Below are 22,356 nucleotides of genomic sequence, written 5' to 3' on the forward strand. Positions count from 1 at the left end.
CAGGGTTGCCTTCAGATGTCTTCTAAAAGTCAGATAGTTGTTTATTTCCTTGACATGGGCTGGGCTTGAGGAGACTGGAGGTTGTGCCTAACTTTATCTGAAGAAGTTAAATGTAAGCCAAGGGTAAATGGGATAGGTAAAAAGGTAAAGGACCACTGGGCAGTTAAGTCTAGTCAAAGGTGACTATGGGGTTGTGGCGCTCATCTCGCTTTCAGGCCGAGGGAGCCGGCGTTTGTCCACAGACAGCTTTCCGGGTCAAGGACCTCAAGGACCACCTCTTTCCATATGAACCTGCCTGGACCCTGAGATCATCTTCCGAGGCCCTCCTTGTGTGCCTCCTCCTTGAGAGATCCAGAAGGTGTCAACATGAGAACAGGCCTTCCCTGCAGCGGCTCCCCATCTGTGGAATGCTCTCCCCAGGGAAGTTTGCCTGGTGCCTTCATTATACACCCTTAGGCTCCAGGCAAAAACGTTCATTTTCAACCAGGCCTTTGGCTGATCTTATGGACATCCAACACCCTTTTAGAATGTGGTGGGTTTTTTTGGGGGGAGGGGGTTATTGGGTTATTGCTTTTGGTTTGATTTGATATGTTGTGGTCTTGTTGTGAACCACCCTGAGACCTCCGGTTATAGGGCAGTGTAGAAGTTGAAATAATAATAATAATAATAATAATAATAATAATAATAATAATAATAATAATAATGTGGCCAGCATTACTAAACTGCTTCTGGCACTTCTGGCACAACGAGTGCCAGAGTGGATGAAAACACTGTTTCCTTTCCTGCTGAAGCGGTACCTATTTATCTACTTGCACTGGTGTGCTTTCGAACTGCTAGGTTGGCAGGAACTGGGACAGAGCAATGGGATCTCACCCCGTCACACAGATTCAAACCACTGACCTTCCGATCAGCAAGCCCAAGAGGCTCAGTGGTTTAGACCACAGCGCCACCTGCATCCCACAAGGGGGTCAGGTGCAGAACAAGTTAGACTGGTGAGATGCTTGCCCATCCTTTCCCTACACCTTTCTGATTCCACCTACCCAAGTGGGCAAGGGCTGGCTCAGCAGAAATTTGTTAGGAGCTCCATATGAGCAATTCTGTGCTTTGTACAGAAAAGGCAGGCTGTAAAGAAAGGCTAGGATCTAAAGGACCATGCAGATCGTTCTGCATGCCCAAAGGGCCTTTTAACCCGTGTTTCTCAAACAGCCTGAGGTAGCTTGCCTGGCGGAGTGGAACCACAACAACAGCCAGCCAGCAGTGGCATCACTGCCTTTAACAGGAGGAGCGAGATGGTGGCAAATTTGGGACTGTGCCAGCAGTGGCGTAGCATGGGTTGTCAGCACCCGGGGCAAGGCAAGTAATTTGCGCCCCCTAACCCGTGGATTTGCGCCCCCTAACCCTAACCCCCAGATGTTGCACCCGGTGCGGCCGCCCCCACCCCTGCACCCCCCACGCTACGCCACTGTGTGCCAGCACACCAGCAGAGCCAATCTCCCACTGGCGCACCTGCACAGTGCCCAGCCTCGCTGCCACCTTGCCATCCCCCCGTAAGTGGCAGTGATGCCCCAGCAGGTGAGCTGCTCCTGCAAACATGCCACATGTCCGCTGCATTTTGAAATGGTCGAAACAGGTTGCCATGTGACGTGAGGAATCTGCTGTTATAATCCTGTGCTGGACACATGGTGGGGTGACGGGAAGTCGATAGAAATCCAAGAAGAATGTATTGTAATGTAATAAGTCTTACCTATTTATTTTTTCATATTTTTTTGTCTTTATGGATAATTCTTCTGCATGCTTTTATTTCTTGTTTTGTTTAAACAAAACATTAATAAAAAAAATATTGAATCATGTGCTGCATCAATCCAGGGCTCATCCAGATTTGTCCTTGCCCACTGTTTTCCTTGGGAAAACCTAATTTTTACTGCTGAATTGGAGCAAATGACAATCAGGGTTTTTAGCAGATTGACGTTTGCTCTGATTTATCACTGAAGAGCAGGTTTTCCTGGGGAAAACCACTCACACCCATGCCTAGAAAGTGTGGAACAAGGGGAAAAAACTACTTGGACCCATGCTTTTTATGCACGGGACAAGTGCAAGTCTTGATGACCCCCTACTCAGTAATGGCATGCAGAAATCTAGTCCAAGCCAAAATCTGTCTTATTGCTAGATGAATATGAGCTTCTGAACTAAAATGGTAATCAGTAACTAAGCGTAAGTGTATTTCTTACATGTGCTGTTGCAGACGTCTCTCCTAGACATCTACGTAATTTACTGAATTAGGGCATATAATAGAAATGCAGAAGCCCAATGATCTTTGAAGTCCCAGAGTTGTGCAACTCTTCACTAATTAATTACAGCACATTAGCTAAATGTCAGGTGTCATCTCATCTGCAAATATATGAAAACTTCCATGTTATCCTATGCTTCTGGCAGAAATGGCACAAGTACTAATGGGAATGTGCCGACACATCAGTCATTCTCAAGAGCAACTGCAGGAAGCTGTGAATGTACTTATGTACATGGAATTGCAATGTGTCACCCTGGGAATGAACTGTGTTGGGAAATCTGTCACAAACATCTCCCTAAGATCACGAAATTCAGAGAAGTGGCGATTCTGAAGGATAGAGTTGGAGGATGGATGGCGGCTAACAGATTGAGGTTGAATCCTGACAAGACAGAAGTACTGTTTTGGGGGGACAGGAGGCGGGCAGGTGTGGAGGTTTCCCTGGTCCTGAATGGGGTAACTGTGCCCCTGAAGGACCAGGTGTGCAGCCTGGGAGTCATTTTGGACTCACAGCTGTACATGGAGGCACAGGTCAAATCTGTGTCCAGGGCAGCTGTTTATCAGCTCCATCTGGTACGTAGGCTGAGACCCTATCTGCCTGCGGACTGCCTCGCCAGAGTGGTGCATGCTCTGGTTATCTCCCACTTGGACTACTGCAATGCCCTCTACGTGGGGCTACCTTTGAAGGTGACCCGGAAACTACAACTAATCCAGAATGCAGCAGCTAGACTGGTGACTGGGAGCGGCCGCCGAGACCATATAACACCGGTCTTGAAAGACCTACATTGGCTCCTGGTATGTTTCCAAGCACAATTCAAAGTGTTGGTGCTGACCTTTAAAGCCCTAAACAGCCTCGGTCCAGTATATCTGAAGGAGCGTCTCCACCCCCATCGTTCTACCCGGACACTGAGGTCCAGCACCGAGGGCCTTCTGGCGGTTCCCTCACTGCGAGAAGCCAAGTTACAGGGAACCAGGCAGAGGGCCTTCTCGGTAGTGGCGCCCTCCCTGTGGAACGCCATACCACCAGATGTCAAAGCGATAAACTACTACCAGACTTGTAGAAGACATCTGAAGGCAGCCCTGTTTAGGGAAGCTTTTAATGTTTGATGTATTACAGTATTTTAATATATTTTTTGGAAGCCGCCCAGAGTGGCTGGGGAAGCCCAGCCAGATGGGCAGGGTATAAATAATAAATTGTTGTTGTTGTTGTTGTTGTTGTTGTTGTTGTTGTTGCATTTCAGTTTATGAACGAGGTCCGTTTGCATCAAAATGTGAGCAGAACCACAATTTCCCTTTCCTTACTTTGGACACAATCCAGCCAAAGTGAAGCATCAAAAATAATTCCACTGAGAGAGTTGAGCATTTGCACAAACCTTTTGGCCAGAAATTAATGTGCCCATGTGCCTGAACAGCGCTTAACTTTGGCTGAGAGAAGACTAGTTCTTCACTCATTCTCTAAGACAGCAAAGGTCATTGTGCAGAAGAACTTTCATCATGCCAATAATGTCACATAAGACATGCGCTCTCCACATGGGTGCCCAATTGTGCAACCATTTCATGCACTTGATCTTCCGCCTCCTCCTTTTTCTTTTTTGGAAAGGAAGAATCGTGAGAACTGGGAGTTTGCTTGGAGCACCTTCATCACCATTTTGAAACTGCACTCGTTTAAGTCCAGTTGCCACAGCAACTGCAATCTTGAAAGAAAGAAAATGCTCCAAAAGTGCATTACTTTAAAATGTGTTTTCCATAAAATACGCACGCCATCCAAAATACATACTTTCAGATACGTTTTTTTAAAAAATTAAAAAACCAAGAACGATACGGCAAAATTTGGTGACTTGCACAAACCAAAGAATAATTACATTCTGATCAGCTTATTAGAACAGGGAGTGAAAATCAGGTTGTTTCATTTGAAGATGTGGACCAAGCAAACTGGCAAAAGATTGAATTGGATCAGAGATGCAACGAGGAAAGTTTGTAAATTCCCAACAAGGAAAAGGATTAGATGTGCTTCTTACCTGTTAAACCAATCATCTGTATAGCGAGGGTACGGAAAGGGGTCGTTGCTGCTGAAATCATAGCTGGCTTGAGCATTCTGGAAAACACAAAAAGTAGGACAAATAAACATTAATAGATATATAGAGAAATTAATGCGCATCAGCCATTTTTTATTCATTTATTATCTATTCCTTAAAATTTATATCCCACACTTCCTTCAGACAAAAAAGGCCAGAGTGCCAAACACATCTGTCAGGGAAAAATACAATTAATGTGTTTTTTTAAATAATAATAATAATAATAATAAATAAATAAACATATTTGAAACAGAATTTTTTGGAACAACAATGGGATATCAGCTCTGTGCCAGCCATGATGGATAACAGCAACAACTGGGGGGAAGAAAGACATATCATTTTACAAGTACAGGAAGAAACACCACAGACAGAATAACTGCCACACACGGGAAGAACAAAGATATAGTTTGAGTTCCTCACTTGTAGCTTTAATGTGTCAACATGAATAGAAGTTATTAATATTGCATGTGTTGTATAAAGGATTATTATTATGACTGGATGTACCCTTGAAGTTGACCCGAAAACTACAACTAATCCAGACTGCGGCAGCTAGACTGGTGACAGGGAGTGGCTGCCAAGACTATATAACACCAGTCCTGAAAGACCTACATTGGCTCCCAGTACGTTTCCGAGCACAATTCCAAGTGTTGGTGCTGACCTTTAAAGCACTAAACAGCCTTAGCGCTGAAGGAGCGTTTCTACCCCCAACATTCAGCCCAGACACTGAGGTCCAGCTCCGAGGGCCTTCTGGCGGTTCCCTCCCTGTGAGAAGTGAGGTTACAGGGAACCAGGCAGAGGGCCTTCTCAGTGGTGGTGCCCGCCCTGTGGAACACCCTCCCATCGGACGTCAAGGAAATAAACAACTATCTGACTTTTAGAAGACATCTGAAGGCAGCCCTGTTTAGGGAAGTTTTTAATGTTTGATGTTTTATCGTGTTCTGTTGGGAGCCGCCCAGAGTAGCTGGGGAAACCTAGCCAGATGGGCAGGGTATAAATAAATTAGTAGTAGTAGTAGTAGTAGTAGTAGGTCCAGGGATCAATCTCCGCCATTTCTGTCTGAGATCCTGGACAGTTGCTGCTAGTCTGAGCAGACAATACTAATCTCAACGTACAAGCAGTCTGATCTGCTTTAAGGCAGCTTCCAATTAGACAGAAAAGATTAGACAGAAAGAATATCCTTCTGCTGTTTAAATATGTCTGAAGTGCAGACCAGAGTAGCTGTCTTTCAGACCTGCTGCCTTCTTTTGCCTGGGGCAGGGAAGGATGCCAATCTTTGCCTCCTCCTTTTGCACTGTTCTTGAGAAAGCGTGTTCTCCTTCATGGAGAGCACGTGTTGCAGTGGGGTCTGCCAAGCCACCCCTCTGTTACCAGGCAGGGTCTCTAAAGATGGCCTGGGGCAGCGATTGGTTCACTGGGTTGCTGGGGTAAAAGTTATGTTGCAATTTTGGTGGGGGGGTAAAATGTTAAAATACTGTGCACACAGCATGGAGCTTTCTCTTTGCTGCGTGCAACGGATCACCCGCCCACCCGCCCTTGAGTAAGGGGTTGTTGCATTGACCTTGCTATGCCTGTCATGGGGTCATCTGCCATTGGGGCACAGGCCTGGTAGGAAATTTGTCCATCTGGCTAATTGGCTGGGCCATTTGGTTTTTGCCTACTGCGTAGCAAATCGTCACAACTTGTAAGGTTGCGGTTAGGCATTGGTTATAAATTGGTGGAGGAGGGGTTAGGATAGGCTGGGCCTGCCCCTCCATGGTTGCTGCGGAAAGGAAATTCCGTTAAAGGAATCCTGGGGGTTGGCATCTTTTCGTCCAATCCCTGGAATGGGACTAGGGCCGGCAAGCCTTCGGGGAGCATGCGGATGAGAATTGAGGGTCTGTGACTCAGCTCCATTTCTCCCCGACTTGTTTTCCCACACTGGCTTTCGGTGGTGCCCGGAAGTCAGTTCTGTCCCCAGGCGGGGGGACAGATAGTCTTAACCAATGCCTAAACAACCACTCACAGTTTTGTATTTAAATAAAGTTGTGGCCAAAATTATGCCAAAAACCTTAAACAAAAGTTAAGTGTGCGTTGTGAGTTATTTTTTTGGGGGGGGTGGCTTGGGGACCTCGACACACAAGCAACCTTGCCAAAAGAAGATCAGAGCTTCCCCTACCCTTTTATGAAAATATTGTGCCATGGTGTGACCAGTAAGCCCAGCTGCTTCTCCACTGTGGCAGTAATGACACAGACAAAACAAATGACCAAATGTGGATAATTAAATTTATACATTTGCTTTCTCCAGCGGGAGAAGTGTTTCTGAATAAAGAATTAAAAGAAACCCATGTATTATTCATAGGAAGGATTTGAGCAGATTTGAGAGGAAATTAAATCCAGCCTCTAATTCACCAAAATCTCTTTCTCTTAACAAATAACAGATTTTCACCAAATGCCAGACTCCTTGCCTAACACATCACCTTCAGCTGTACCTCTTCCAAGATGTACCATTATTTCTGTCAATGATAAGAGCTCCCTTTGCATCACCCTCCACATTTGATGAGACCTATTGCAGTGGTGGGAAACCTGTGGCTACCCCAGATGTTGCTGGACCTCAACTCCCATCACTCCCAGCCAGCATGTCCAATGGTCTGAGATGATGGGGCAACATCTGGAGGATCTGGAATGGGGCAAGGGTAGGGTGGAACAGCAGCAAGGGGAGGGTTATGTGATTACACTGGCAGGAATATCAGACTGGCTTCACGAGTGTGCCTTCACAAGTGACCGCCCCCTTCCACCATATAGGTAAAGCCCAGTGACCCCAATGTCAAAAGGACAATGTTTTGGCATTTCCCACCACATCAGCCACTGCTATGGAGGGCCACAGGTTCCCTACACATACTGTATGTTAAGCCTTTGAGATTTGCTTAAAACTGCACGCTCAACTTGGGACTTCTGTGTGTAAATAAACCTTCCAAGGATTTCCCTGCATTTGATGCATTATTGCATAAATGTCTTCTGCTTGATCTGGATGTATGTCCTAAAATATCAAACCACTGGACTACATAGCCCCCAAACGCCTATTCCTGGACTTTGAAGATGCTCAAACTCAGGACGAAAGGGAGAAACATCACTTGGGAAGACAGGCGAATGAATGCCAGTGTACTGGAAGAAGCAAAGATCACCAGTGTCAAAGGAGTGATTTTTCAACATCAACTTTGTTGGACTGGTCATATTGTTCGGATGCCTGATTATCATCTTCCAAAGCAACTACAGTCCTACCTTGGAAGTTGAACAGAATCCATTCCGGAAGTCCGTTCGACTTCCAAAACATTTGAAAACCAAAGCACAGCTTCTGATTGGCTGCAGGAAGCTCCAGCAGCCAATCAGAAGCCACAGAAGCCCTGTCGGACATTCGGCTTCAAAAAATAGTTCACAAACCGTAACAGTCTCTTCCGGGTTTGCAACATTCGGAAGCCAAAACGTTCGAGAACTAAGCTGTTCAAAAACCAAGGTACGACTGTACACTATTCCAAAGTTAAAAAATGGAAAGCATAATGCTGGTGGTCAACAAAAGAGGTTTAAAGGCTCTCTCAAGGCAAATCTTAAAAAATGTAGTATAAACACCGAGAATTGGGAAACACTGGCCTGCAAGCGCACAATTTGGAGAACAGTCTTTACCAAAGATGTCATGGACTTTGAAGACGCTCAAACTCAGGACGAAAGGGAGAAACGTCCTAAGAGGAAGACATACTTGGCAAACACTCATTGTGATCAACCTATGTCCCCACCGTGGAAAAATGTGTGGATCCAGAACTGGCCTCCACAGTCACTTATGGACTCACTGTTAAAACCATGTTCACGACTACTAGTGATCGCCAAAGAATAAGATTTCTGGGATACTGCAACATAGTACCGACAGTCCACCAAGGGCTTTCATGGGCCCCACAAGAGATTGTGAACCCAATGAAACAACAACAACAAATGGATATATGCAGGCCACACAAACGAACAAACAAACAAACACATTCTCCATTCCCAGAGCAGTTTCTCCTCACTCTCTGACCTCTTCAGAAAATTTAGACATAACCCCTACACCTCTGATACGATGCTCTACCTTCGCTGCTTAATTCTAGGTGGAGAAAAAGAGACAATGAGCTGGAATGGATGTGCTTCTGAGGAATAGAAAGGTGGGGAAAGGAGATGTGTGAAAGTGGCAGTGGAGACAGAGGAGGCCTTTGGGGGGCACAAAGGAGGGCAGTGCCACCATAACACAAAAACATGGGTCCAAGGCTTGGATCCTCATCATGTTTGACAAGGCATGACTCCCAAGCCACCATTATATTAAAGCTGAGATTAGCTTCCATGGATTGCAAAGTAGAGACTGCCTATTCCTCGCTTGCCATGGTCACCATGGCACTTGGATTTATTCCAAAGAGTTCATATTTTGTGTCACTGGCAATAATGGATCTGTAATTTTTACAGGCCACTCCACGGAGACAGATGTGATCTGCAATTTGATGGCAGCTTGGGAGAATGTCATGTAAAAATCATGCAAATGGTACAAGAAGATACATATTCTATTTTAGTTTTAGTTTTACCATATTTACAGTGTTACCTTGGTTCTCAAATGCCTTGGTACTCAAACAACTTGGAACCCAAACACTGCAAACCCAGAAGTAAGCGTTCCAGTCTGTGAACATTTTTCAGAAGTTGAACGTGTTCCATTTTGAGTGTTACACTTCCGTTTTGAGTGCTTCACCGAGGTCTATCAGTTTTTGCCATTTATTTTGCATTTTTGTTTCTGCTGCTCTTTTTTTGTGTGAATGTGTGGAACCCAGTTCAGCTACTGACTGATTGATTGATTGATTGATTGAGTAAGTGCGTGAGTGACTGCAGTGCATTGTTGATTGCTTTCATTTTCTGGATCAATTGTCTCGTTAGCAAAAATTATGTTAAATTGCTGTTTTAGGGGTTGTTTGTAAAAGTCTGGAATGGATTAATCCATTTTGCATTACTTTCTATGGGAAAGTGTGCCATGGTTTTGAACGCTTTGGTTTTGGAAAGGACTTCCTGAATGGATTAAGTTTGAGAACCAAGGTTACCACTGTACTTAGTTTACATTGCGTACTTCAAACAAAACAGTTAACAATAACAATTCCAAAACAACTGAAGTGCTGAGTGAGTTGCATGGATTATTTTTAGGGGATGTAAATACAAGTATGGTTACAAATCATGATCTTGAAATTCCCTTTTGTGGTTCAAATAGTCTTGTTTCCATGTATATGATATGAAGTACCACTGTGTGGCATCATAGTGACTTCTCCTCTGATTTCTGCATTCTTCCTTTCCCATGCCCTGTGGCAGCCACTTTGTGACTGGCTCCCACACCACTTTTTTAGAATTCCACATGTGCCCACCAGCCTCAAAAGTTAATTGGTTCCAATTGGCATTTTGCGTTAAACACCAATGGTATAATAATATTGAAGCAGCAGCTGTGGGAGGTGAGGGGGAAATCCTGGAGTTGGAAAGGCATCATCAACAACAACAACTGCTTAATGGCATACTCATTCATCCCCAATATTTTCAGAATCTTCCTGAAGTTAACAAGATTTGCAACCCTCGTGGCTTGTTTTTCACAAAACTCAAAATAAACTAAAAGACAAAAGCCGACTGCTAAGCTCTGGTTTTTAATGTGACCCTGACTAATCGGGAAACATGACTTTTCAGAATAGAAAGGAGGACGGAGGGTTAAAATGAAGGGATTTATTGTTAAGTACTCGCTGTGAGATCTGCACTTATTCATTCTAATTGCAGAATGTTCTCCATGCCAATTTCTTTGCAAGCTGGTTCAGTTATGCAGGTTCCTTTCATGCCCCTCTAATCACCCTTGGGTTGTCCAAGCACAGGGCTGTCAATACTCTATGCATTTACTTAGGCTGTTAAAGTGCATACATGCTGTTTCCTGAAAGCTCAGAGCAGATCACTCCAGTGTTTCAACTGCCCTTACAAAAAAACAAAACCCTGTGCCCTTATCCTTCCCTGAAACCACCACCACCCTGCCAAAGCCACCTCCCCACAAAAGGTATGACCTGAAGGTACATGAGGCCACTGCTTTGCTAGCTGTTGTTGTTGTGTTGTTGTTTAGTCGTTTAGTCGTGTCTGACTCTTTGTGACCCCATGGACCAGAGCACGCCAGGCACTCCTGTCTTCCACTGCCTCCCGCAGTTTGGTCAAACTCATGCTGGTAGCTTCGAGAACACTGTCCCACCATCTCATCCTCTTTCGTCCCCTTCTCCTTGAGCCCTCCATCTTTCCCAACATCAGGGTCTTTTCCAGGGAGTCTTCCAGGGTGGCCAAAGTATTGGAGCCTCAGCTTCAGGATATGCCCTTCCAGTGAGCACTCAGGGCTGATTTCATTAAGAATGAAGAGGTTTTATCTTCTTGCAGTCCATGGGACTCTCAAGAGTCTCCTTCAGCACCATAATTCAAAAGCATCAATTCTTCGGCAGTCAGCCTTCTTTATGGTCCAGCTCTCACTTCCATACATCACTACTGGGAAAACCATAGCTTTAACTATACGGACCTTTGTTGGTAGCTGTAGGTCTGGTCAGTTCCTTGGATGAGTGACTGCCTGAAAATCATATGCTCACTGCTTAAGATAGATTCAGCGATGGAAGAAAGGCAGGATATAAATCAGGCGTGGGAAACATTGGGCCCTACAGAGGTTGGTGAACTCTGACTCCCATCATTCCTGGCCACTGGCCATCCTTGGTAGGGCAAATGGGACCTGTATTTCAGCAACATCCAGACCAAATGTTCCCCACATCTGATACAGATGTGAGAACAAAGTAAGAAATTCAAAGGAGAGCAGCAGCATGGTCCAGAACAGACATTCATTTAGCATTGTTTCTTTGCTACCGAGAGCACATTATCATTTCTATTTCTTCGACAAGATGCTGTCGGCAAGACTGTGGCCAACATTTTACCAGCAATTTACTGAATGTGTAAATTGACGGAATCCCTGCTATCATTAGCTGACTCAATAAGAGCTCCAGAATTACGTTAATCAGATACAGTGGTTTCTGCAACTGATTTGAGCATCATTCAGCTCCTCTTCTGGGGAAACGTGAAGAAAACTCATCCATCATATGGATAAGAAATGTGCAGATACTGCAGCGGCAGCAAAAACCCTATCAAAGTGACACATGTAGACTGAGGCCAGACTATGGTACCCACTGATGACTGGCCCTTTTATTTTAGCATATGCTGCCTCTATTTTGTATTGATGTTTTAATTGGTTTTCATAATGTGCACAGATGTGTGTGTTTTTCTGCCTGCCAACAGAAAACCCCCATCATTCAGCCCAGACACTGAGGTCCAGCTCCGAGGGCCTTCTGGCGGTTCCCTCACTGCAAGAAGTGAAGTTACAAGGAACCAGGCAGAGGGCCTTCTCCCATCAGATGTCAAGGAAATAAGCAACTACCTGACTTTTTGAAGACATCTGAAGGCAACCCTGTTTAGGGAAGTTTTTAATGTTTGATGTTTTATCATGTTTTTAATATTCTGTTTGGAGCCACCCAGAGTGGCTGGGGAAACCCAGCCAAATGGGTGGGGTATTAATAAATTGTTGTTGTTGTTGTTGTTGTTGTTTTATAAAGATTGCCAAAGGCTGGTTATTTGCTTCACACCTATATGCTGTGGTGTATTTAGATTTCCTCAAATATAAATTTGGCTATCACAACACCTCCGTCAAATGTGGGAGCCATGAAGTCATGGCAAAGGCTTGTAGCGCCACCTGGTGCCTCGCTGACCTCGGTGACCTGCATGTCCGTGCCTTGCAGTGTATTAAGTGCATAACCTTATATGGAGTTATGTCCCCCTTCTGGGCAGTAATAACCTTATATGGGAATGGGTGGGTTAAAGCTATGACCGGATGTAGGTAACGTGAGACATTGGCAAACGGCCATGCGACAGGAGAGAACAAAGGATAATAAAAGAGACCGGAGAGGAGAGAAGTTCGAAAGGAGCTGCTCATACCATCCTGAAAATATTGCTGGCTCTCTGTGTCTTTATTTTATGCTAAACTGCGCCATTTGTGACGGCTGGCTTCCGTCAGTCAAATGCTGGAAAGGAATGAGCATTTTCATGTCTTCAGCTGGCAAACTAAGACCTGCTTGAGGAGGAGTGCTGAAGCCCTAAGTAACATTTCTATACAGTACTGGTAATTGAAAAGGAACTATTAAAAGCCCTCGACCTTGAGACCTTTGTCAATCATTTTGCAAAAGTGCGTAAAGAGTGGTGCATTCAGCTTCTTTAGATCTACAAATTTCTCCATTCCCTCTCAGCAAGTGACAATCTGTTCTGCCAGAGATGGCTATTCAGATACAAAACAGGAACAGGCCCCAGGTATCTCAGGTTGCTCTTACCGTATTTTTCCGTGTATAAGACACCCCCATGTATAAGACGCCTCCTATTTGGGGGGACTCCAAATTAAGAAAACACCCCTTAGGACTACCCATGTACAAGATGTGCCCCAATTCTAAACCATATTTTTTTGGTAAAAAAAAACCCCTAGTCTTATACATGGAAAAATACGGTACTTTCCTTGTGCTGAGAGTCTACATTCCTGGTCCTGCCTGTGCTGCTTCCTGAATCACTTGTTTTGATTGTCTGATTTGTATGACAAGGAAATGTTTGTAACTCTACAGTGGTACCTTGGTTCTCAAACACCTTGGTTCCCAAACACCGAAAACTCATCAGTAAGTGTTTTCTAATGTTTTTCGGAAGCCAAATGTCTGATGTGGTTGTTGGCTATTATTTCTGTGGTGCCTGCAGCAATCAGAAGCTGCATCTTGGTTTTTGAACATTTCGGAAGTCAAACAGACTTCCGGAATGGATTAAGTTTGGCACTTTTGTTTTTGCTATTTATTTTGCATTTTTGTTTTTGAGGCTTTTTCGGTTAATTTGTTTTTGTGACTGTGTGGAACCCAGTTCAGCTACTGACTGATTGTGTGACTGTAGAAATGGATAAAAGCCCCCCATCCAAACAGTGACTATCATCAGTGCAGGTAAGAAATTTTTTTAATTTTATTTTTATCATCTACAATATTGTCTTATTTATTTTATAGTATAGTATAGTAAATTGTTTATTGGTTTCATTTTATGGATCACTGGTCTTGTTAGATAGTAAAATTCATGTTAAATTGCTGTTTTAGGGGTTGTGTTTAAAAGTCTGGAACGGATTAATCCATTTTGCATTACTTTCTATGGGAAAGTGTGCCTTGGTTTTGGAATCCCTTGGTTTTGGAATGGTCTTCCGGAAAGGATTAAGTTTGAAAACCAAGGTACCACTGTACCTAGTTTGAAAGCCTTTTCCTTACTGTCATTTGAATTTGGTTAGTGTACACATACACACACACACACACACACACACCTAAATTGATAAATAAATGACTTATTTCAGAAAAAAAAATGTTTAGGGTTGCAGTTTTAGCATAAAATATACCATTATTTTTCTTTCACTAATCTTAACATGCAGGGCACAGAATGCCCACCTAGAAATATACTTTTTGCCTTCCCCCTTCCAGGATCTACGGAGAAACTAATGAAGCTTAAGTTTCAGGGGCCCTGATCCCAGAGGAGCCCCAGAAGTGACTATAATCCACATTTCTTTTTTTAAAAAATGGGTCTAGTAGACTCAATTTAGTTGCACAACTCAAAAACTATAAAGCATAGAAAATTTTTATGCACACTTGGACATGTGAGATAATCCAGTGCACCAATTTTAACCAAAATCTGAGGTGCAGTAGTTGTTGTTTTGTTTTAAAGTGTAGATCTGTAATGGAACAACCCCACTGAAAAAGATAACAGTGGTTACCATTATGGTTCAAGCTTCAGGCCCCCAAAAGTGTAAGTCCACCACTGCCCCCTTCTGTGCCCCCCCTCCCCTGATTTTAAATCCTGGTGCTTGAATGCATGTGCTATTTTGCCTGCATTTGTGTCAGATGCTTTTCATATGAAGCTGTGGGAGTTTCCTCATCACTGGTGTACACAACTGTGGCGATCACAAAGGGTCCCCGGACGTTTCACCGTCTATTGAGCCCTGTGCCACCACTTTAGTTCTCACTGCCACCACCCAGGCCCTACCTGGTACAATACTGAGTTCAGTCAGGGTTAAATTGGAACATAAACTTCTGTTTATTTATAGCAGTTTAACAAGCGTGTGGTTTCATAAACTGTATCGGTCCATTACAATCATGGGTTGCCTATCCAGACCTATATCTTCTGCTACCTGCTCTCACTCACTAAACCACCTCTCAGATATTTACTTGTCTTCCTAGCCCCTAACTGTTCCTGACTCAGCTTATTTCGCTACACTAACTCAACCTACCCACAGACTCTATCCCAATTCACTCCCACTCCAACCAACCACCCAACTCCCAACGAACTCCTCCTTCGCCCCTCCCAGAGCTGGTTTTATAGTCCCTCTCACTCCACCCCCCTGGGTTCTGATTGGGCAACTTGTTTAACTATTTCACCTCCAGCACTTTCATATGTTAACACCACAACAACCATGAGTAAGTGCCAGGCATTCCTCTCCAGAGAGGTTAAATATTGCCTATAGCCTACTTTACAATCTATTGGTTTTAAAAAAATATATTGTTATTTTTTTGTAAACATGAAGTTTGTTCTTGTCCATGTCCCCCTTGCAAATGTACAAGTCAAATTGCCAGTTCATGGTAAATTCTATTATAAGAGCCTACTGGTGCTCTTCCAAGATAAAACCCACCATCCACTGGGAAGTCCAATCTCTCTGTTTAATGGTATGTGTCATGGATGGGAAACCTGTGTCTGTGACCCTCCAGAAGTTGCTGGACTGAAACTTCCATTATTCCTGACTATTTGTCATGCTGGTTCAGGCTGTCAAGAGCTGAAGTCCTACAACATCTAGAGGATCATAGGTTCTCCACTACTGGTATAAGTACTCATGAACATAAAATGAGAAAGTTTATTGTGTGCCATGCAAATGTCAGTTTGCATTTCTTAGTGCAGAAAGTATTGATCTGATGTGCAGAGATCTTTCCTATTCTACTTAATTCAAGAGGGTTCTGGAAGCTTCTCTGTGTGAAAGAAACAAGCAGAAGGTTCATGATATTTGGGTTATTCCTTCAGAGAAGCTGAGTACAGCTGACTTAAACTGGTTCTCTTATCTCTTCTGTCAAGGTCATGCTGACTATAAAAACAGGCCAGAAGGAGTCTGGGTTCCACTTCCACTTTCTCTCTCTTTTCCTTCTGGTGTGGTGCTCTGTACATAGTATGCTATAGTGTTATAAGTTATTGTAAGTTTAAGTTAAGTCTGCTACAACTAGATTTCTTATGGACAGTGCCAATCCTGAACATATTGGATTTGTCACCATTAAGCTCATTTGCCTTCAGTAGCAGTAAAGTTCTGCTGGATGAAATATTAATTGCCTCTGGTCTATTTTTTGGGAATCCTGCAATGTGTTTAAGTTTTTACTCTGCTAACTATACGTTGGAATCTGCTCTGGATCAATATTGAGTAGAATTTCAATGACAGTAAAATGGCAGCCAGATTATGAAATATCTCCTTGGAATATGCTAAAACATGCAAAACAAAACAAAACCCCCACTCAGAGTAGAGTATACTCTGGCTAAACTCTGGACTTAGATACTCAGTTACTAGTTTAATTTACTGGTTGAAGGCTCATGGTCCAGTCACTATGTGAACTATGGGGATAAAGACTAATCAGCATGATTCCTTTCATTGTCCTCTCCCAAATACTTCTCCCTCTCTCTTACATGTTTTTCCCCCCTGCCACAATTTGTAAACACGAAATCCACAGCTGTTCTCCTCATATTCATCTTTTCAATAGACATCTCTCTCACATTGTGGTATAGCTTTATTATTCCTTCCAGAAGGTCTTTTATCCTGGAGAAGTTTTGCCTGGCAAAATTACCGGCTTTGTGTGTGTAGTCTGAGCTGTGTAGCAAACTGTGGAATACATTATGCCTCGTATTTTAATTATCAGCTCAGAATGAAAGATCCTCTTGATGGAGAAAAATAATAATAATTCCTTGAAAGTCAAAGGTCTGTGGAGTTTCGGGCTCGGAGAAGAACATTACTTCTTATGTCAAACAAAGCCATCCCTCTGCTCCATCTTGGAGGAAACGTAGGATATAAATCTATCCAATTAATCAATAGATCTCTATTCTTACTTTGTAGAAAGGAGAACTTTAGATCTTTGAGCAAAGTAAGGTGGTGCGTACTTTTCAGCATGCCCAGCAACCTTGCAAGAGAAGTTTTAAAAAACATAGTAAGGGGGAAGAAGAAGAAGAAGAAGAAGAAGAAGAAGAAGAAGAAGAGGAGTTTGGATTTGATATCCCGCCTTTCATTCCCCTTCAGGAGTCTCAAAGCGGCTAACAATCTCCTTTCCCTTCCTCCCCCACAACAAACACTCTGTGAAGTGAGTGGGGCTGAGAGACATCAGAGAAGTGTGACTGGCCCAAGGTCACCCAGCAGCTGCATGTGGAGGAGCGGAGACACGAACCCAGTTCCCCAGATTACGTGACTACCGCTCTTAACCACTACACCACACTGGGGGAGAAGGGGGAGAAGGGGCAGAAGTTCTGGGACCCAGTACAAACCCCTTGGGGACTTACCCTCTAACCATGGTCCTGGGAATCCCTATTAGAAAACAAGCGTTATAACTCAAAACAATGAGGTTTTCTTTATTATCATGAAAAATGTAATACTACAAGGAGAGTAACTATTATGGTGATGCCAACGTAAGAACGTCGGACCTTAAAAACTACCCGTACCCCGGCAGCAGTATTCCTTTCCAGCAGAAAATGGACACTGGCATTTAAACCTAACAGCCAAGTGACAAGTTAATGGCTTGATTTAAATATTAATGATCCAGATGCCACTGCAAAAGACCAATTTCTTTACCAACCTCTGAGGCATTGTGCTGGTCATTTTGTTACGTTCTTCAAAAATGTAAGAGGACAGAACAGAAGCCATCTGTCTAAGGCAGCAGGTTACAACTCTATAAGTCATGACGAGGTTTCAATGAAGTTATTATACAGGTTTGGATTCTGGTTTTATACATTTCCACCCCACCCATACATACTTGGGGGGGGGGTATGTAAGTTGGATAGAACAGATGGTTGGTTTGGTATAACTGCACTAATGGGGGTACAATTTCTGCTTCAGAAATGAAACCTATGTGATAGCCAGAGTATCCTCAGCGTCAGGGAACCAGCAGATTTATCTCTAAGAGTCCTTATGCACTGGGTAGGAGGCATGGAGACTTGCTACTTAAAGGTAAAGGGACCCCTGACCAGTTGTGGCTGACTCTGGGTGCTCATCTCGCTTTATTGGCCAAGGGAGCCGGCAAACCTAAATTCAGTCAGGTGCTATTCTGGTCCTGAATTGCCTCTTAGTTGATTCTCAGGCACTGTGAAATGGTTCCCATAGAATATGGAGGTGGCATCAAAGACCTTCAGGTTTCAGAGGTTCCTGTCTCTGAGATAAGCAAGAAACTTTGAGCACTTCAGAAGTTTGAATGGTCATGACATATTCACCCTGGGGTCATCAGGCACTGAGAGTGTCAATGGCAAGATCAGGATATTTTGGGAGAAGTTCCTGAGATCTTCAAGCACTGATGATTTCTTAGTTTCCTTTGCTATTTAGGAGCTGTATGCTGAGAACCTTGGGAGAAAGCTTCCTTGTTTGAATAAAATAGTATCATGTAAATAACACCCCAGCTTGCAGCTTGTCTACAGCAGACCAAACAGCCTGTTAAAATGTGTAAAGTTAAAGGGACCCCTGACCGTTAGGTCCAGTTTCGGACGACTCTGGGGTTGCAGTGCTCATCTCGCTTTACTGGCTGAGGGAGCCAGTGTACAGCTTCCAGGTCATGTGGCCAGCATGACTAAGCCACTTCTGGCGAACCAGAGCAGCGCACGGAAACGCCGTTTACCTTCCCACCGGAGTGGTACCTATTTATCTACTTGCACTTTGACGTGCTTTCGAACTGCTAGGTTGGCAGGAGCGGGGACCGAGCACCTAGACTTTGTCACACTTTCTGTGGTTTCCTATCCCTGGACTTCAGACACCTCTTCCTCTCCTCTCCTCTTTCCTCCCAATCCGTCCATCCTCCCTGGACAATCTCCACTTTATACAAGCAACAGTGATAAGCCCTTTGACATCCAAGTTGAGATGCATCTATTGCCACCCAATAAATGGAAAGCCAAAAGTCTTTCTCAACAGCTAGGTGTCTCTCCTTGCTGGACGGAAAATGCCAAAGAAAGAGAACAATAAGAACTTCTGCTCTCCTTCAGTTCTGGAATGGTGGTTGCGCAACAGCAGCTGCATCCATGTGTGGTTGTTGTTGCCTTATATGAAGGGTAGCCAACTGTCATGGACTTCCCCCAGGCAAGATGAAGGAGCCTCATATTGCTTGGAAAGGAACTGGGGAAGGAGACGTCTTACAGAGCTGTGGGAAGGCAGAGGACTTCAGTCCTCACAACTGTCTCATTGGGGCAAGATCTACTGGGAAGAGTTGCTGGGCTCACTAGGCCTAAGCTGTATTGTTTCTTTGAATAGAGTCGATTTCACTGACACCTTGCGAGTTCACGCTGATCTGCTCCTGATACCAACATATGCTCTCCATGTGTTGTCAAATCCATTCCTGGCCATTTGCCATGCTAACTGGGGCTGACAGGAAGACACCACTCCATAGAGCAATCCCTGCCTTACACCACATTGTAGATCACCACACTGGCAACACCTGCCTTCACGAAGGCAGGCTTTAGGTCCATCTAGCTTCATAATGCCTAGTTTCATGACAGTAACATTGCCTCAGATAGGGGTCCTTCCCAACTGCCTGAGATATTTTGACCAGACATCTCAGGGACTTGAGCCAGAACTTTCAACATGGGAAACATGCCTTTGACCACTGAGTTATACTTTTCTAGAGTTAGAATATATCCCAGTGGCTACTGAATGCTCTCAGCCACTGGTACCTGTTGTAAGAACTCCATTCTATGCATCTCCCGAGTATAATTAAAATCCATCTTTATGTTACTACATTTTCCTGTCATCTTTATTTAGAACAACCTATTATACATCTCGTCACACCTCCAGTGTTGCTAGAGGGAATTCAAAAGGGCAATTCTAAATGTCACCCATCCTGCACAATATTTCACCAGCTCTATTTCCAATTTTCTTCTCTTGGCTGTGTGTGCCTTTTCTTCCCACTCAACAGAAGGTTTCTCATGGGGCGACTTCGGAGCTGTGTTAAATCATGGCAAGCATGACTCCATCTATCCTCAGCCTGACTCATTGCAGCAGAGAGCCCTACTGTGCAGCTGACATCACGTTTGGGAGGCTTATATATGGGAATTCATAAACTTTGCAAACTGCTGGACCATCTATCATAGACGAGAGGATAGCCTAATCATGACAGACCATCTCCCTTTCATAGGTACGTTTCTTATCTATTCCATATATTCTGATCGCTTGCCAATCAGAAGGTTGGCGGTTCGAATCCCTGCGATGGAGCAAGCTCCTGTTGCTCTGTCCCAGCTCCTGCCAACCTAACAGTTCAAAAGCACACCAGTGCACGTAGAGAAATAGGTACTGCTGTGCTGGGAAGGTAAGTGGCGTTTCCATACACTCTGGCTTCTGTCACAGTGTCATGCTGGCCACATGACCCGGAAAGCTGTCTGTGGACAAATGCTGGCTCCCTCGGCCTGAAAGCGAGATGAGTGGCGCAACCCCATAGTCACCTTTGACTAGACTTAGCTGTCCAGGGGTCCTTTACTTTTTTACCTATCCCATTTACCCTTGGCTTACATTCTACTTCTTCAGATAAAGTTAGACACAACCTCCAGTCTCCTCAAGCCCAGTGCATGGTATAATATTTCCTTCCCTAACATGAAAACATCTTGAAATTGCTCCTATGCAACAGGCAATTATTCTGCAAGTATGTATGCAATGAACTGTTGCAAGTTGGCATAGTTCTCTGCTGTATTCCAGTCCACATATGACTCCACATCTAAAATCAAAACAATCACCCTCTTCAAAGCTTATATACTACTCTGCTCCTCCAATCTCTTCCCTGGCATCAATCTAAAGCAATCAGACTTCGCTCGGTATACCTCTGCTCTTGCCTTCAATTACTCAGACTCCAACACTGTTTTGAAGGACTCTTTTGTGATGTCCGTATGCCTTAATTTCCTGAAGTAAACAAAAGCCCTGCATCCCTCTGGGATGAATCCATCTCTAGACGCCTCGTTCATTGTGTGCTTGGTCTGAAGCCTAGCGATGCAAGCAGAATGACACAGAATGACTCTTTTTTGCTTTGCTCCCCCCCTCCCTTTTAGCTCAAAAGGCTTTGGAACGGGTTGTTATGTGCCTCAGTCTTGTTATCAATGTTATCAGGGCATTCACACTGTGAAACCTATTGAGCCAAGAAGGTCTTGCTTGATATTTTATGCAAGAAGAAATGGTCCTGTTGCATCTCAGCTAACGATTTAGGAGAATGAAAAATGGACTGTCCTGTATTGTATGTGCATTTGAATTCCCCCCCCCCATAAATATATATATATGCCATTTTAATAATAATATTTTTTAATAAATTGCCAGAAGATTGCCAACTGACAAGAAGGTGTTGGTCTGGGGTGCTCTTATGTTTTTAACAGAAGCTTAATTTGAGGAAATCAACTTTTCATGTATGAGAGCATGATTATGTGTGTGGTACGGAAGCTGTACTACCCAGGACAGGATGGGGTTATGCAGGGTTGTTAAGGCAGCAGAGAGCATTGTTGGCTGCCCACTCTCCACCTTAGAGCAGATTTATGCCACAAGGTGCCATAGGAAGGCACTGGACATAGTAAAAGATCCATCGCATCCTGGTCACTGTCTCTTCGAGCTCCTGCCGTCGGGACGGAGATACAGGACGATGAAGACAAGAACGAGCCGTCTTAAGAACAGCTTCTTCTCCAGAGCGATCTCGGCCCTGAATGGGAAGCCCGGACTTTGAAAGTCATCTAATCTTCATTGCTGTATTATACTGTATTGTTTTAATTAGTGTTTTTATAGTTGTTTTGATTTTGTGTGGAGTGCCCTACCTGGGTGGATGGAGCAGCCAAGTAATTTCGTTGTCCCCGAGAGGGGGCAATGACAATAAAGATATTATTATATTATTATTATATTATTATATTACTTGTAACATCTGTAGACTTAGCATCTGTTGGCAACTTTACCCATAATCCTTTTTTGATGCACAATTTCTTTCACTTTCTGAGATTATATCTGCAGCTATTTTGTGCATGCCATGGATTCATTAATACCTTCTTCTACCAAAAGGGCTTCCAGAGCAGATGGGGAAAGGCTTGTGGCCACCCAAATGTTGTTGGACTACAGCTCCCATCATCCCTCACCATAGTCCATGCTGGCTGAGACTGGTGGGAACTGGAGTCCTAAAAGTATCTGGAGGACCACAAGCTCCCCACCCCATATTAGATCAATAACCAATCTCTGCTCACAGGCTTGCAGTCTAAAAGACATGACCTCCCCACCCCCAAAGAAATGGTGGTGGAATTGTTGCATACAGTAAACTTGTTTCAACAAAAAGGGTATCTCTGCTGGGTCTCACATAGGCCTAATAATGGCAAATATGAAAAAACTGATAGTGATAGCTCAGAAAATTATATAGATGTAATTCCATGTAGTATAGAGTCTTAGAGCACAGAGCATAGAATTGCAGAGCAAGAAGGGGAACTGCTGGTTACCTAGTATAACTCCCTGCAATACAGAAATAACCACATCAAAAATAAGCTGTTTACCTAATTCCACCCCTCTTTTTCTCAGCTCTTTTTATGGAAATGAGTGCCTTATGTTGCCTTAAAAATGTAAGACAATAATTTTCAGAATGCATTTTTTTTTAACTGTACTACTGGTGGTTTCTTTTGTTTCTTTTGAGAGGGGAG

General features: G+C 43.8%; 1 protein-coding gene across 1 annotated transcript in view; it reads right to left on the minus strand.

The window, feature by feature from the left end:
- Positions 1-22,356, minus strand: part of PCSK2 (proprotein convertase subtilisin/kexin type 2) — a 126,334-nt gene that overhangs the window by 26,398 nt on the left and 77,580 nt on the right. Inside the window, exon 6 of the mRNA XM_082215540.1 lies at positions 4,303-4,379. Within this exon, the coding sequence (XP_082071666.1) occupies positions 4,303-4,379 (77 nt within the window). The remainder of the gene's footprint in view (positions 1-4,302; positions 4,380-22,356) is intronic.

Source organism: Podarcis vaucheri (genome assembly GCF_965113315.1).
Source record: "Podarcis vaucheri genome assembly, chromosome: 3".
Lineage (NCBI taxonomy): Eukaryota > Metazoa > Chordata > Lepidosauria > Squamata > Lacertidae > Podarcis > Podarcis vaucheri.